The 17,234-nt window shown below is 39.3% G+C and overlaps 1 protein-coding gene and 1 pseudogene across 1 annotated transcript; both read right to left on the bottom strand.

Annotated features, from left to right (window-relative positions):
- Positions 1-6,279: 6,279 nt before the first annotated feature.
- LOC122334799 lies at positions 6,280-11,425 on the bottom strand (annotated as a pseudogene).
- Positions 11,426-13,469: 2,044 nt separating this feature from the next.
- Positions 13,470-14,995, bottom strand: LOC122334800 (serine/threonine-protein kinase pim-3-like; the record flags this gene model as incomplete). Its single annotated transcript, XM_043232701.1, has 5 exons — positions 13,470-13,561; positions 13,632-13,800; positions 13,952-14,175; positions 14,223-14,321; positions 14,738-14,995. Coding segments are annotated over 5 exons (842 nt in total), but the record flags the coding sequence as incomplete, so codon positions are not given.
- Between the last annotated feature and the right edge of the window lie 2,239 nt (positions 14,996-17,234).

Raw genomic sequence — 17,234 nt, forward strand, 5'->3', positions numbered from 1 at the left:
CAAAGAATCTTGCATGGAGTCTGGTTGCCTGGTTGCCATTTGTATTATTCGATGTTTGTATCTAATGATATGAGCAAATAAAATATTCACAAAAAGACTATTGCCGAAATCTTGTTTAACTACTGTACACAGCTAAAAAAAGAGAGATAATTATGTAAATAATATTATATTTTGAATATTAATATTTGTAATACAATTTCACCACTTCATTAAACGTTACAAGTACTCATGAAGCTGATGATATTTCTCTGCATTCCTGGAAGTACAATACAAAGCCTCTGCTTAAATAAAAATAATAATAATAAAAACAACAATGAAACTATTTTGTCTTAAAACCTTTTATTTCATGAAATGCAGTCCATGCATATCGTTTACGGAGGAGATGTATATTCATGTATATTATTTTGGGTTTCTCTAAACAAGAGTCTTTACAATACTGTGATAATTTTACACTTTTGAATAGCTATTTTCTCTATTCTCTCTCTTGGCTTTTGGCTATTCGAGTTTTCCCTTTAATGTTTGTGTTTTCTCTCACTTCCAAAGGAGGGCGGTAGACAGCTTATGGTTCATGGGGAGGATACCAATGCAGGGGTCCAGTAGGATTGACTTGTTGGGGAAAAAGCAGCTTAAGTAAGTTCTAGTTAATAAACCATTTTGAATGTCCTGAATATTTGTAAGCTATGCAATCAGCCATGATTTTGAGATGGTGCGACATTCAGCCTGGAAGACAGTAACAAAAACTATATATTGTTAATTGAGTTTAATGTTCTGCTAATCCTGAAGAACGTGATTAACCGGTTCGTATGTATTTAATCAGGGATGGAACTAAATTCTACAACCACAGCAGAACTCAAGTTTGACCAAAAACAAACAAACAACAAACATTTTCTGACTGCCATCTTGTACAATAAGGGCCTACAAAATAATTGAATTATACGAGGTTGGAGTGGTCCAACACAAGTAGTGGTCACGATATTCGATATTTGTATCTAATGACATGAGCAAATAAAATATTCACAAAAAGACTATTGCCGAAATCTTGTTTAACTACTGTAGACAGCTTAAAAAAGATAATTATATAAATAGTATTATATTTTGAATATTAATATTTGTAGTAAAATTTCACTTCATTAAACGTTACAAGTACTCATGAAGCTGGTGATATTTCTTACATATTACAATAGGGGCCTACAAAACAATTGAATTATACGAGGTTGGAGTGGTCCAACACAAGTAGTGGTCACTACAGGTCGGAAGAGGGGTTGTGTCAAATGGCAAATAAGACACATATTTTTATGACGAGGAATAACAAATCTTCACACACAGAGTATTTTATTTTTTTGTTTATTAACATTTTTTTGGGTGTCAAGCCCTGGCGCCAGACGCTACCAGAGCTTGCCGGTCTCGCAAGACGCAAAGACCGGACGGATGGATGGGCCACTCGTGTCAGCCCACCAGACACTACGCTGACTGCAGGGCACTTCCTGTGTGGCCGTAGCAGGTGCTCTTGTCTCCACGACTTTTGGGATGACCTCACGACAAAAACAGAAAAAAAATCAGGTTTATTGATCATTAGACAGCAAACGAAACAACTAACAAAGAGTAAAAGCAATTTGAGTTATCTCAATGATGTATGTTGATCATATATAGGTAACGTTAAACCAGTCGTGGAGTAGGAGTCTGTCAAGAGGCATTCTCTCCTCGGGGTTGGGATGCAGGCAGGCGTTGATCAAATGGCTGCATTCTGTTCAGAAAGAAGAGAGAGGCGTTTGACTGCTATCTTAAACTTCCTTTACAACAACTCACCTGCTTGCAAAAATAATCTAGAGGAAGACGGACACTTGGCTCAGATGGCACTTTTTCGTGCTTTTCTGCGATATAGAATTACTGTTGGCTTTGTTTGCGAAGGTCTGACCTTTTGACAAGCTGGGCAGATACCACAGCCAGTTCTTGATCTTGTCCAGATCGGTGTGGTCTGGATAATAGCCGCAGACCAAAGTGTACAAAACTACCCCCAGTGAAAACACTGTTGCTGGTCGTCCGTTGTACTTGCCCGTCTCTGAATATTCAGGGGGGCAGTATTCCTCTGTACCTGGAGGAAAGACATTTGTACGTTTATACCGGCAGGGCATGTTTTCTCTTCACCGTTAGCATGTGCAACATGACAAGTTGGTCTGACCACTCACGAAAGTTAAAAATACTGCAGAAAATCTCAGGCACCCTGATAATACATACCACTAAAGGTGCTGTACGGCATTTCATGCAGCAGGTCCCCGTGAGCCGAAATCAATCAGAGTCACGTCCAGGTTGTCTGTGTTAACTAACAAGTTCTCCAGTTTGATGTCTCTATGAAGAACTCCGCGGCTGCAGCATTTGTCAGCAGCCTCGACGACCTGCTGCATCACGTGCCGTGCAAAGTTTTCGTCTAAGATGCCTCCACAGCGCTCCAAGTAGTCAAAGAGATTCTCACAGGGCGAGGGGCACTGCAAGACCATAACATAATGGTCTGAAACTCCTGCCAGTCCAGCAGCTCAATGAAATGTGCGGTGAGCTGGGACCCTTATTGGCAAGGACGGTCAGGCCGATTTCCAGAGGAACAGGTTCGGCGTGATCAGGCTAGCGGAAAGACAGTTTTTAAATACAGAAATGATTTGCCTGTCTATGATTAAAACAGAGACTGTGAGGAGATAACAGAGAGAGTGCAGTCTACTTACAATGTTGATATATTTCATGTTTTCTGTTTTTTGACAAATTTCAGTGCCACCTGATCAACAAAACAAATGATTAGTTGTACACTATGTACACAAAACGAAAAAGAATAATTTATCGGGTATATGTTTTTAAAAATTACCGGAAAGCCATCCTTGCATCGCGACTCCCTTGTAAACAGCTTTCAATCCTCCTTCACCCAGTTTAGCACCGATGCTGTAGTTCAAGTAGATATCTATAAAGAAACATTAACATTTTTTCACATTCTCATGTATGAGTAGTTTTTTAAATGTTAATGGAGAAACCGTATGGAATATTTGTATTGATCTCTGCGAAACGTAAACAGCCTGAATGTTCATGTCTGCGTTATATATCAAGCAGCCATAAAATATGTGTGTATGTTTTGGGTTATGGCAATAAACCCCTCTCACTGCTCGTGGCCACTTCACTGTCCTGTTGTTCTGTCAACGGGGACTTAATCTCTCCTTCGGACAGATTATCTTTCACACACTCCTCCTGAAGATGCTCCTTCCTCGGCTGCTCTTCAGAAGAGGGGAGGACTTTAGAGCTCGGAGCTTCCTGATGAACATCACATGTGATGTTCTGCAGAGAAATCTGATCTAAAGAGAGGATCGGAAATGACAAAAGACTGAACGATCGCAAAAACAATACTTGAATAAATCATAAGAGCAGCATTAAGACACTTTTTGATTCACAGAGCTCGATTCTATGCACATTTAGGTGACGTTGATGTGATTTACCATCAGAGCACCTAGAAGATCCAGCCTGCTCCAGCTTCTCGCTTTGCTCCACTTTCTCATCCTGAGCTTTTCACTCTTCCCAGCTCTTGGGCGAGAGAAGTGGAAACAGGCCAACCTCTTCCAAAACCTCCATTTTTTTTTTTCCTCATCACCTTCTTCTTCTCACTCATCACCCTATCTCCTCCATCTTCCTCAACAGTACCAGCACGCTGATGAGGATTTGGCATGTTGGACTGAAGTGGTGTACTTAGATGGGAGTTGTACACACACTCACTCTCTACCGCTTTCTTTAAACAAGAGTTTTGCTGACCCATGATGGCACTAACACACTGCTGTCTCTCCAAACTACCCACAAAAGTAATATTGAGTTTGACACTTTACATGCTCCAACATTCCATAAGAGAATTCTGAATGTGACATCATAAGAGAACGGAACAGCAAAGAATCTTGCATGGAGTCTGGTTGCCTGGTTGCCATTTGTATTATTCGATGTTTGTATCTAATGATATGAGCAAATAAAATATTCACAAAAAGACTATTGCCGAAATCTTGTTTAACTACTGTACACAGCTAAAAAAGAGAGATAATTATGTAAATAATATTATATTTTGAATATTAATATTTGTAATACAATTTCACCACTTCATTAAACGTTACAAGTACTCATGAAGCTGATGATATTTCTCTGCATTCCTGGAAGTACAATACAAAGCCTCTGCTTAAATAAAAATAATAATAATAAAAACAACAATGAAACTATTTTGTCTTAAAACCTTTTATTTCATGAAATGCAGTCCATGCATATCGTTTTACGAGGGGATGTATATTCATGTATATTATTTTGGGTTTCTCTAAACAAGAGTCTTTACAATACTGTGATAATTTTACACTTTTGAATAGCTATTTTCTCTATTCTCTCTCTTGGCTTTGGCTATTCGAGTTTTCCCTTTAATGTTTGTGTTTTCTCTCACTTCAAAGGAGGGCGGTAGACAGCTTATGGTTCATGGGAGGATACCAATGCAGGGGTCCAGTAGGATTGACTTGTTGGGGAAAAAAGCAGCTTAAGTAAGTTCTAGTTAATAAAACATTTTGAATGTCCTGAATATTTGTAAGCTATGCAATCAGCCATGATTTTGAGATGGTGCGACATTCAGCCTGGAAGACAGTAACAAAAACTATATATTGTTAATTGAGTTTAATGTTCTGCTAATCCTGAAGAACGTGATTAACCGGTTCGTATGTATTTAATCAGGGATGGAACTAAATTCTACAACCACAGCAGAACTCAAGTTTGACCAAAAACAAACAAACAACAAACATTTTCTGACTGCCATCTTGTACAATAAGGGCCTACAAAATAATTGAATTATACGAGGTTGGAGTGGTCCAACACAAGTAGTGGTCACGATATTCGATATTTGTATCTAATGACATGAGCAAATAAAATATTCACAAAAAGACTATTGCCGAAATCTTGTTTAACTACTGTAGACAGCTTAAAAAAAGATAATTATATAAATAGTATTATATTTTGAATATTAATATTTGTAGTAAAATTTCACTTCATTAAACGTTACAAGTACTCATGAAGCTGGTGATATTTCTTACATATTACAATAGGGGCCTACAAAACAATTGAATTATACGAGGTTGGAGTGGTCCAACACAAGTAGTGGTCACTACAGGTCGGAAGAGGGGTTGTGTCAAATGGCAAATAAGACACATATTTTTATGACGAGGAATAACAAATCTTCACACACAGAGTATTTTATTTTTTTGTTTATTAACATTTTTTTTTGGGTGTCAAGCCCTGGCGCCAGACGCTACCAGAGCTTGCCGGTCTCGCAAGACGCAAAGACCCGGACGGATGGATGGGCCACTCGTGTCAGCCACCAGACACTACGCTGACTGCAGGGCACTTCCTGTGTGGCCGTAGCAGGGTGCTCTTGTCTCCACGACTTTTGGGATGACCTACGACAAAACAGAAAAAAAAAAAAATCAGGTTTATTGATCATTAGACAGCAAACGAAACAACTAACAAAGAGTAAAAGCAATTTGAGTTATCTCAATGATGTATGTTGATCATATATAGGTCACGTTAAACCAGTCGTGAGTAGAGTCTGTCAAGAGGCATTCTCTCCTCGGGGTTGGGATGCAGGCAGGCGTTGATCAAATGGCTGCATTCTGTTCAGAAAGAGAAGAGAGACGTTTGACTGCTATCTTAAACTTCCTTTACAACAACTCACCTGCTTGCAAAAATAATCTAGAGGAAGACGGACACTTGGCTCAGATGGCACTTTTTTCGTGCTTTTCTGCGATATAGAATTACTGTTGGCTTTGTTTGCGAAGGTCTGACCTTTTGACAAGCTGGGCAGATACCACAGCCAGTTCTTGATCTTGTCCAGATCGGTGTGGTCTGGATAATAGCCGCAGACCAAAGTGTACAAAACTACCCCCAGTGAAAACACTGTTGCTGGTCGTCCGTTGTACTTGCCCGTCTCTGAATATTCAGGGGCAGTATTCCTCTGTACCTGGAGGAAAGACATTTGCACGTTTATACGGCAGGGCATGTTTTCTTCACCGTTAGCATGTGCAACATGACAAGTTGGTCTGACCACTCACGAAAGTTAAAAATACTGCAGAAAATCTCAGGCACCCTGATAATACATACCACTAAAGGTGCTGTACGGCATTTCATGCAGCAGGTCCCGCAGCCGAAATCAATCAGAGTCACGTCCAGGTTGTCTGTGTTAACTAACAAGTTCTCCAGTTTGATGTCTCTATGAAGAACTCGCGGCTGCAGCATTTGTCAGCAGCCTCGACGACCTGCTGCATCACGTGCCGTGCAAAGTTTTTCGTCTAAGATGCCTCCACAGCGCTCCAAGTAGTCAAAGAGATTCTCACAGGGCGAGGGGCACTGCAAGACCATAACATAATGGTCTGGAAACTCCTGCCAGTCCAGCAGCTCAATGATGTGGGGTGAGCTGGGACCCTTATTGGCAAGGACGGTCAGGCCGATTTCCAGGGAACAGGTTCGGCGTGATCAGGCTAAGCGGAAAGACAGTTTTAAATACAGAAATGATTTGCCTGTCTATGATTAAAACAGAGACTGTGAGGAGATAACAGAGAGAGTGCAGTCTACTTACAATGTTGATATATTTCATGTTTTCTGTTTTTTTGACAAATTTCAGTGCCACCTGATCAACAAAACAAATGATTAGTTGTACACTATGTACACAAAACGAAAGAATAATTTATCGGGTATATGTTTTTAAAAATTACCGGAAAGCCATCCTTGCATCGCACTCCTTGTAAACAGCATCGAATCCTCCTTCACCCAGTTTAGCACCGATGCTGTAGTTCAAGTAGATATCTATAAAGAAACATTAACATTTTTTCACATTCTCATGTATGAGTAGTTTTTTTAAATGTTAATGGAGAAACCGTATGGAATATTTGTATTGATCTCTGCGAAGCGTAAACAGCCTGAATGTTCATGTCTCGCGTTATATATCAAGCAGCCATAAAATATGTGTGTATGTTTTGGGTTATGGCAATAAACCCACTCTCACTGCTCGTGGCCACTTCACTGTCCTGTTGTTCTGTCAACGGGACTTAATCTCTCCTTCGGACAGATTATCTTCCACACACTCCTCCTGAAGATGCTCCTTCCTCGGCTGCTCTTCAGAAGAGGGGAGGACTTTAGAGCTCGGAGTTTCTGATGAACATCACATGTGATGTTCTGCAGAGAAATCTGATCTAAAGAGAGGATCGGAAATGACAAAAGACTGAACGATCGCAAAAACAATACTTGAATAAATCATAAGAGCAGCATTAAGACACTTTTTGATTCACAGAGCTCCGATTCTATGCACATTTAGGTGAGCGTTGATGTGATTTACCATCAGAGCACCTAGAAGATCCAGCCTGCTCCAGCTTCTCGCTTTGCTCCACTTTCTCATCCTGAGCTTTCTCACTCTTCCCAGCTCTTGGGCGAGAGAAGTGGAAACAGGCCAACCTCTTCCAAAACCTCCATTTTTTTTCCCTCATCACCTTCTTCTTCTCACTCATCACCCTATCTCCTCCATCTTCCTCAACAGTACCAGCACGCTGATGAGGATTTGGCATGTTGGACTGAAGTGGTGTACTTAGATGGGAGTTGTACACACACTCACTCTCTACCGCTTTCTTTAAACAAGAGTTTTGCTGACCCATGATGGCACTAACACACTGCTGTCTCTCCAAACTACCCACAAAAGTAATATTGAGTTTGACACTTTTACATGCTCCAACATTCCATAAGAGAATTCTGAATGTGACATCATAAGAGAACGGAACAGCAAAGAATCTTGCATGGAGTCTGGTTGCCTGGTTGCCATTTGTATTATTCGATGTTTGTATCTAATGATATGAGCAAATAAAATATTCACAAAAGACTATTGCGAAATCTTGTTTAACTACTGTACACAGCTAAAAAAGAGATAATAATGTAAATAATATTATATTTTGAATATTAATATTTGTAATACAATTTCACCACTTCATTAAACGTTACAAGTACTCATGAAGCTGATGATATTTCTCTGCATTCCTGGAAGTACAATACAAAGCCTCTGCTTAAATAAAAATAATAATAATAAAACAACAATGAAACTATTTTGTCTTAAAACCTTTTATTTCATGAAATGCAGTCCATGCATATCGTTTACGGAGGGGATGTATATTCATGTATATTATTTTGGGTTTCTCTAAACAAGAGTCTTTACAATACTGTGATAATTTTACACTTTTGAATAGCTATTTTCTCTATTCTCTCTCTTGGCTTTTGGCTATTCGAGTTTTCCCTTTAATGTTTGTGTTTTCTCTCACTTCCAAAGGAGGGCAGTAGACAGCTTATGGTTCATGGGGAGGATACCAATGCAGGGGTCCAGTAGGATTGACTTGTTGGGGAAAAAGCAGCTTAAGTAAGTTCTAGTTAATAAAACATTTTGAATGTCCTGAATATTTGTAAGCTATGCAATCAGCCATGATTTTGAGATGGTGCGACATTCAGCCTGGAAGACAGTAACAAAAACTATATATTGTTAATTGAGTTTAATGTTCTGCTAATCCTGAAGAACGTGATTAACCGGTTCGTATGTATTTAATCAGGGATGGAACTAAATTCTACAACCACAGCAGAACTCAAGTTTGACCAAAAAACAAACAAACAACAAACATTTTCTGACTGCCATCTTGTACAATAAGGGCCTACAAAATAATTGAATTATACGAGGTTGGAGTGGTCCAACACAAGTAGTAGTCACGATATTCGATATTTGTATCTAATGACATGAGCAAATAAAATATTCACAAAAGACTATTGCCGAAATCTTGTTTAACTACTGTAGACAGCTTAAAAAAAGATAATTATATAAATAGTATTATATTTTGAATATTAATATTTGTAGTAAAATTTCACTTCATTAAACGTTACAAGTACTCATGAAGCTGGTGATATTTCTTACATATTACAATAGGGGCCTACAAAACAATTGAATTATACGAGGTTGGAGTGGTCCAACACAAGTAGTGGTCACTACAGGTCGGAAGAGGGGTTGTGTCAAATGGCAAATAAGACATATATTTTTATGACGAGGAATAACAAATCTTCACACACAGAGTATTTTATTTTTTTGTTTATTAACATTTTTTTGGGTGTCAAGCCCTGGCCAGACGCTACCAGAGCTTGCCGGTCTCCCGCAAGACGCAAAGACCGGACGGATGGATGGGCCACTCGTGTCAGCCCACCAGACACTCACGCTGACTGCAGGGCACTTCCTGTGTGGCCGTAGCAGGGTGCTCTTGTCTCCACGACTTTTTGGGATGACCTACGACAAAACAAAAAAAAAAAAATCAGGTTTATTGATCATTAGACAGCAAACGAAACAACTAACAAAGAGTAAAAGCAATTTGAGTTATCTCAATGATGTATGTTGATCATATATAGATACGTTAAACCAGTCGTGGAGTAGGAGTCTGTCAAGAGGCATTCTCTCCTCGGGGGGTTGGGATGCAGGCAGGCGTTGATCAAATGGCTGCATTCTGTTCAGAAAGAAGAGAGAGACGTTTGACTGCTATCTTAAACTTCCTTTACAACAACTCACCTGCTTTGCAAAAATAATCTAGAGGAAGAGCGGACACTTGGCTCAGATGGCACTTTTTCGTGCTTTTCTGCGATATAGAATTACTGTTGGCTTTGTTTGCGAAGGTCTGACCTTTTGACAAGCTGGGCAGATACCACAGCCAGTTCTTGATCTTGTCCAGATCGGTGTGGTCTGGATAATAGCCGCAGACCAAAGTGTACAAAACTACCCCCAGTGAAAACACTGTTGCTGGCCGTCCGTTGTACTTGCCCGTCTCTGAATATTCAGGGGGGCAGTATTCCTCTGTACCTGGAGGAAAGACATTTGTACGTTTATACGGCAGGGGCATGTTTTCTCTTCACCGTTAGCATGTGCAACATGACAAGTTGGTCTGACCACTCACGAAAGTTAAAAATACTGCAGAAAATCTCAGGCACCCTGATAATACATACCACTAAAGGTGCTGTACACGGCATTTCATGCAGCAGGTCCCCGCAGCCGAAATCAATCAGAGTCACGTCCAGGTTGTCTGTGTTAACTAACAAGTTCTCCAGTTTGATGTCTCTATGAAGAACTCCGCGGCTGCAGCATTTGTCAGCAGCCTCGGCGACCTGCTGCATCACGTGCGTGCAAAGTTTTCGTCTAAGATGCCTCCACAGCGCTCCAAGTAGTCAAAGAGATTCTCACAGGGCGAGGGGCACTGCAAGACCATAACATAATGGTCTGGAAACTCCTGCCAGTCCAGCAGCTCAATGATGTGGGGTGAGCTGGGACCCTTATTGGCAAGGGCGGTCAGGCCGATTTCCAGGGAAACAGGTTCGGCGTGATCAGGCTAGCGGAAAGACAGTTTTTAAATACAGAAATGATTTGCCTGTCTATGATTAAAACAGAGACTGTGAGAGATAACAGAGAGAGTGCAGTCTACTTACAATGTTGATATATTTCATGTTTTCTGTTTTTGACAAATTTCAGTGCCACCTGATCAACAAAACAAATGATTAGTTGTACACTATGTACACAAAGCGAAAGAATAATTTATCGGGTATATGTTTTTAAAAATTACCGAAAGCCATCCTTGCATCGCACTCCCTTGTAAACAGCACGAATCCTCCTTCACCCAGTTTAGCATCGATGCTGTAGTTCAAGTAGATATCTATAAAGAAACATTAACATTTTTTTCACATTCTCATGTATGAGTAGTTTTTAAATGTTAATGGAGAAACCGTATGGAATATTTGTATTGATCTCTGCGAAACGTAAACAGCCTGAATGTTCATGTCTCATGCGTTATATATCAAGCAGCCATAAAATATGTGTGTATGTTTTGGGTTATGGCAATAAACCCACTCTCACTGCTCGTGGCCACTTCACTGTCCTGTTGTTCTGTCAACGGGGACTTAATCTCTCCTTCGGACAGATTATCTTCCACACACTCCTCCTGAAGATGCTCCTTCCTCGGCTGCTCTTCAGAAGAGGGGAGGACTTTAGAGCTCGGAGCTTCTGATGAACATCACATGTGATGTTCTGCAGAAAATCTGATCTAAAGAGAGGATCGGAAATGACAAAAGACTGAACGATCGCATAAAAAACAATACTTGAATAAATCATAAGAGCAGCATTAAGACACTTTTTGATTCACAGAGCTCCGATTCTATGCACATTTAGGTGACGTTGATGTGATTTACCATCAGAGCACCTAGAAGATCCAGCCTGCTCCAGCTTCTCGCTTTGCTCCACTTTCTCATCCTGAGCTTTCTCACTCTTCCCAGCTCTTGGGCGAGAGAAGTGAAACAGGCCAACCTCTTCCAAAACCTCCATTTTTTTCCTCATCACCTTCTTCTTCTCACTCATCACCCTATCTCCTCCATCTTCCTCAGCAGTACCAGCACGCTGATGAGGATTTGGCATGTTGGACTGAAGTGGTGTACTTAGATGGGAGTTGTACACACACTCACTCTCTACCGCTTTCTTTAAACAAGAGTTTTGCTGACCCATGATGGCACTAACACACTGCTGTCTCTCCAAACTACCCACAAAAGTAATATTGGAGTTTGACACTTTTACATGCTCCAACATTCCATAAGAGAATTCTGAATGTGACATCATAAGAGAACGGAACAGCAAAGAATCTTGCATGGAGTCTGGTTGCCTGGTTGCCATTTGTATTATTCGATGTTTGTATCTAATGATATGAGCAAATAAAATATTCACAAAAGACTATTGCCGAAATCTTGTTTAACTACTGTACACAGCTAAAAAAGAGAGATAATTATGTAAATAATATTATATTTTGAATATTAATATTTGTAATACAATTTCACCACTTCATTAAACGTTACAAGTACTCATGAAGCTGATGATATTTCTCTGCATTCCTGGAAGTACAATACAAAACCTCTGCCTAAATAAAAATAATAATAATAAAAACAACAATGAAACTATTTTGTCTTAAAACCTTTTATTTCATGAAATGCAGTCCATGCATATCGTTTACGGAGGGGATGTATATTCATGTATATTATTTTGGGTTTCTCTAAACAAGAGTCTTTACAATACTGTGATAATTTTACACTTTTGAATAGCTATTTTCTCTATTCTCTCTCTTGGCTTTTGGCTATTGAGTTTTCCTTTAATGTTTGTGTTTTCTCTCACTTCCAAAGGAGGCGGTAGACAGCTTATGGTTCATGGGGAGGATACCAATGCAGGGTTCAGTAGGATTGACTTGTTGGGGAAAAAGCAGCTTAAGTAAGTTCTAGTTAATAAAACATTTTGAATGTCCTGAATATTTGTAAGCTATGCAATCAGCCATGATTTTGAGATGGTGCGACATTCAGCCTGGAAGACAGTAACAAAAACTATATATTGTTAATTGAGTTTAATGTTCTGCTAATCCTGAAGAACGTGATTAACCGGTTCGTATGTATTTAATCAGGGATGGAACTAAATTCTACAACCACAGCAGAACTCAAGTTTGACCAAAAAACAAACAAACAACAAACATTTTCTGACTGCCATCTTGTACAATAAGGGCCTACAAAATAATTGAATTATACGAGGTTGGAGTGGTCCAACACAAGTAGTGGTCACGATATTCGATATTTGTATCTAATGACATGAGCAAATAAAATATTCACAAAAAGACTATTGCCGAAATCTTGTTTAACTACTGTAGACAGCTTAAAAAAAAGATAATTATATAAATAGTATTATATTTTGAATATTAATATTTGTAGTAAATTTCACTTCATTAAACGTTACAAGTACTCATGAAGCTGGTGATATTTCTTACATATTACAATAGGGGCCTACAAAACAACTGAATTATACGAGGTTGGAGTGGTCCAACACAAGTAGTAGTCACTACAGTACAGTAGTACTCAAAAATATAATTTTATTTATTTTAGTTAATACTTATTTTGTTTTACAAAATATTTTAGTGATATGCATTCTGTGCATCTGTCAACACATACTGGATAGATTTGACCTTTTGTTTTTTCTTTATAATTTTTCTAATTTCTGGGTGCTTTTCCTGACCTAATTGTAAAGCACATTATGCTGCTTTAAATACAAAACAAAATCAAATTATTTATTTACACAATTAATATACATATATACAATTATATCAGAGCTCGGGTTTCAGCTGGCGCTGCATGTTTCAGCTCCTCCAGCATCTACACAGAGCTCCTCACAGACTGAAGAAGAGGAGAGAAAGCTGATGTTTCTTCTCCTCTTTCTTTGGTGCCCAGAGGAAGCTGTTCTCTACAGTTTCTGTCAGTACAAATCATTCAAGCCATTTATCTAGACTGATCCTGACCATACAACCCAACCAAAGACTGCAGTGATTGTGATTTCTGTAAAGTCATTGTCCACCTGTTCAGTTTAACCAGGGGTGGAGCTCAATGTCATCTAAAGTGGGCGATCTGCCGCTCGCTGCACTGAGACACGCGCTGATCAACTGACGGCACTCTGTTACACAACACAGCACTTGTGTTCAGCAACACAAAACAACAAACGTCACAGGATTTGTGTCTCTTGCCTGTAGACAGCTTTCGAGGGAAGCGCAGTATGCTTTTGGAGGTGACTCTCCGTGTGACTCTGAAGGGCAACCACCCGCACAGGATTTTATAGAGAGTCACCCCGACTGACCAAACAGTAGCCGGTCCTGCATGATAGCGACGCTGACCGAACCATTCAGGAGGGGCGTACTGAAGAGTGCCTGAGAGACACAGCAACAACAGAAAGACTCCAGTCCAAAATATCTTTCAACGGTTTCTCTTGTTTGATCATCATCTACGCACAAACACATCCACAGAGTGATGTAGAGAGAGATCTTTCCTGCTGTAACGATAAAACTACCTGAAACCATCTGTAGGGCGAGTCCTTTACTAGGTCTCCACAGCCAAAGTCCAGCAGCTTGACTTCATGTGAGTCCGCGGAAATCAGCAGGTTCTGGGGCTTGGACGTCCCGGTGCAGGGGACTCCGCGGCTCTCGCAGTGTTTCAACGCGCTGATGAGCTGCAGCAGCACTTTTGCCAGGCTCTCATCCAGGTAGCCCGTTCTCTCACAGAAACTCTGGAGATCTTGGCAAGGAACCGGACGCCCAGAATCAGTGATGTATTGAGCGGACTGTCAAACCACTCCACGAGCTGCAGGACATTGGGGCAGGCAGGAGCTGGAACCACCAGAGTCATCAATGCCACCTCCAGCGGCAGCCGCCATGTCCTTCCTGCAGGGACAAATGCTGCGTTATATCCAGATGTGTTCAAACCAATGAGAAACAGAACAGATTTACTCACAACTTTCCAGTCTCCTCTGCGGCGTGACTTTAGAGACATATTTGATGGCAACCTGTAGACAGAACAAGCTTCCTGTATAAATATATACTGATCTCAATTCTTAGGCTTCTTGAATGAATAACAGAAGGAAATGTCTTACTGGCAGTCCATCAGATCTTACGTGTCCCAGCAAACACAGAGCCGAATCCACCTCTTCCCAGCAATGACCCTTCACATATGTTTCTGTAACATAAGATCACTAGAAATCTCTGCTCGCGAGAAAACACGTTGTAGTATCTAAAACTGTTCAGTAACAAGTCTTTCTCATAATCTGAGCCTGATTTCTTTAATGTAAGTCTATTCTGACCTCTGCGAGCGCTTGGCAGGTCTTCTGCATGAGGTGGATGGACGCTGATCTCCTGACTGCCGCTCTGCCACTTCCTCTTCCTGTTAGTCTGATCCGCTGACACAGAAACGGCCAACTGAGAAGGTAGAGGAGCTATATAGCCAGGCAGCTCTTGACTCGGAGTCTGGGTTTGGTTTGGCAGCGGTTCCTGGTCGTGGTCACCAGAGACACGTCTCCCAACCTCCTGAACAGCAGCACTCTCCTGGATCTGGAGCTGGCCTGAAGATGGAGCATTTCATCCATACAATAACTAAAAGGTCCTATTATAATAACCAGATATCACATACCAATAACACAAATAATAAACAACTGAAATATAAAACACTTACCGCGTCTTTTTCAGCCATGTGAGCCATTTAAACCAAACCAAACTCCAATAAATCAAAATAAAATTAAAATTAAAATTAAAATTAAATAAAATAACTGACCAAACTAATGAAATGAATGAACGAACAAGTAAATAAATACTGTCCTCAGAAATACTCCTCTGAAGTAGAAACAATTGATACGCCTCGAACTTCTTCCAAATGAAAAAAATATAATATAATAAAAGTGTTCTCAGAAATAATCTGAACTCTCTGCGTATAGAAATCTTCCAAAGTCAAAAATCCCAGTTTTGCGCAGAAAATACTCTCAAAAGTCTTTGAAGTCGTCTCGTCTCGTCTCTCAAAACAGACAGTGTTTATATTTTCAGCTGAATTCATATCGTTACACTGTTGCTAACTATGACGACGTCGCGTGCGTACGTCCGTTTTATTCACAATAGACCTAGATTAGCATCAAATATCTTAATCCATGATTGGGATGGTTTATGTTTGTTCAGATTTTTTATTGATGTTATTTATTATGTAATTATTATTATTATTATTATTATTATTATTATTATTATCCGTATATTTATATTGTTTTATTATGAGCTCTGGCTAAATTAAAACAGCCTTTTCTTCACATCATTGTCAAAAATTATCTTCATACACGATCAATTTTATATAGCAGAATAATCTCTATTCCTTAACTGAAAATATGAATTCGTTGATATCAATATGAGTAAGTGTAGACATGATAAATATTATTTGAAATGAGTTTTGAGATTAAAAACAAATATTTAAGCTATTATTTGCAACGCTTCCTACCTCCAAGTATTTTATATTCATATTTTTATGGACCTAGCTTAAGAGGAAGCGGTCGAGTCACGTGATCTGGAATAGCGTACAAAACAAATATATAAGCGACAATGTTAAACCGAGTAAAGTAATTTTTAATAAAATACTTAATCACTTCAAATGAAAATTATATGTGTGATTCAATTAATATCTAATAGTTATTACATTGCTTGTTCCGTTTCAACAGCATATGTAGATTAATCCGTAATTGGGATTTTAAATTAATTTATGAAATTGATTAAATGAGAATACCTGTCAAATAAATATAATATGAATTACACAACTACAACTACAACTCTAATAAAAGTGCAGATAATTAAATAATAGCTACACCAATTAACATTAAACTGTAAGGATGCTTGTGTATAAAGAAAATCAATATTAATTATATTTTTCAATGTGTGTTCAATATAAAATCACATAGGAAAAACTTTGCAATGTTTATATAAATCTCACTACAAATTTAAATAAATAGTTAAAAATATAAGAAAGGGTTTTTTTGTTTTCTGTTTTCAACGTATGCGCGCTCACGCACGCGGCGTCTGTTTGATTCGATTTTAGTTACTATAGCGGCTGAGTGCACCTTAAATTAGTTCTTTCTGAATATAAATGTCTTATGAGAGATGAGGCGACCTCAAAGAGACTTTTGCAGATATTTATCCTGAGAATACTTATTTAACTGTTCCTCTCCTAATTTTGAAGCTTAAAGTCGGAAGGTTTTTCTGTCTTGTTCGTTGTTTTTCCGATGACAGTATACATTTATTATTTCTTTTTTCGCTAATTGATTTAGTTTGTTGCTATTTTATTTATTTTTCCTTGCTTTGTATTTTCATTTATTGGAGTTGGTTTGGTTTAAATGGCCTGGCATGGCTGAAAAAGATTATGGTGAGGTTTTGATACTTCAGTTGTTTCATTATTTGTGTTACAGGTATGTGACATCTGGTTATTACTAATAGGACCTTTAGTTATTGTATGGATGAAATGTCTCCATCTTCCAGGCCGCTCCAGATCCAGGAGTGCTGTTGTTCAGGAGGTTGGGAGACGTGTCTCTGGTGACCCGCGACCAGGAACGCTGCCAAACCAAACCCAGACATCTGAGTCAAGAGCTGCCTGGCTAGATAGCACCCCTACCTTCTGAGTTGGCCGTTTCTAAAGCCAAAGTGATCTGCACTAACAGGTAGAGGAAGCGGCAGAAAAGCGGCTTGATCAGGGAGATCTGCTACCATCCACCTCATGCAGAAGACCTGCCAAGCGCTCTACTTGAAGTCAGAATAGACTTACATTAAAGAAATCAG

This window comes from Puntigrus tetrazona, unplaced genomic scaffold, assembly GCF_018831695.1.
Source record: "Puntigrus tetrazona isolate hp1 unplaced genomic scaffold, ASM1883169v1 S000000645, whole genome shotgun sequence".
NCBI classification, from domain to species: domain Eukaryota; kingdom Metazoa; phylum Chordata; class Actinopteri; order Cypriniformes; family Cyprinidae; genus Puntigrus; species Puntigrus tetrazona.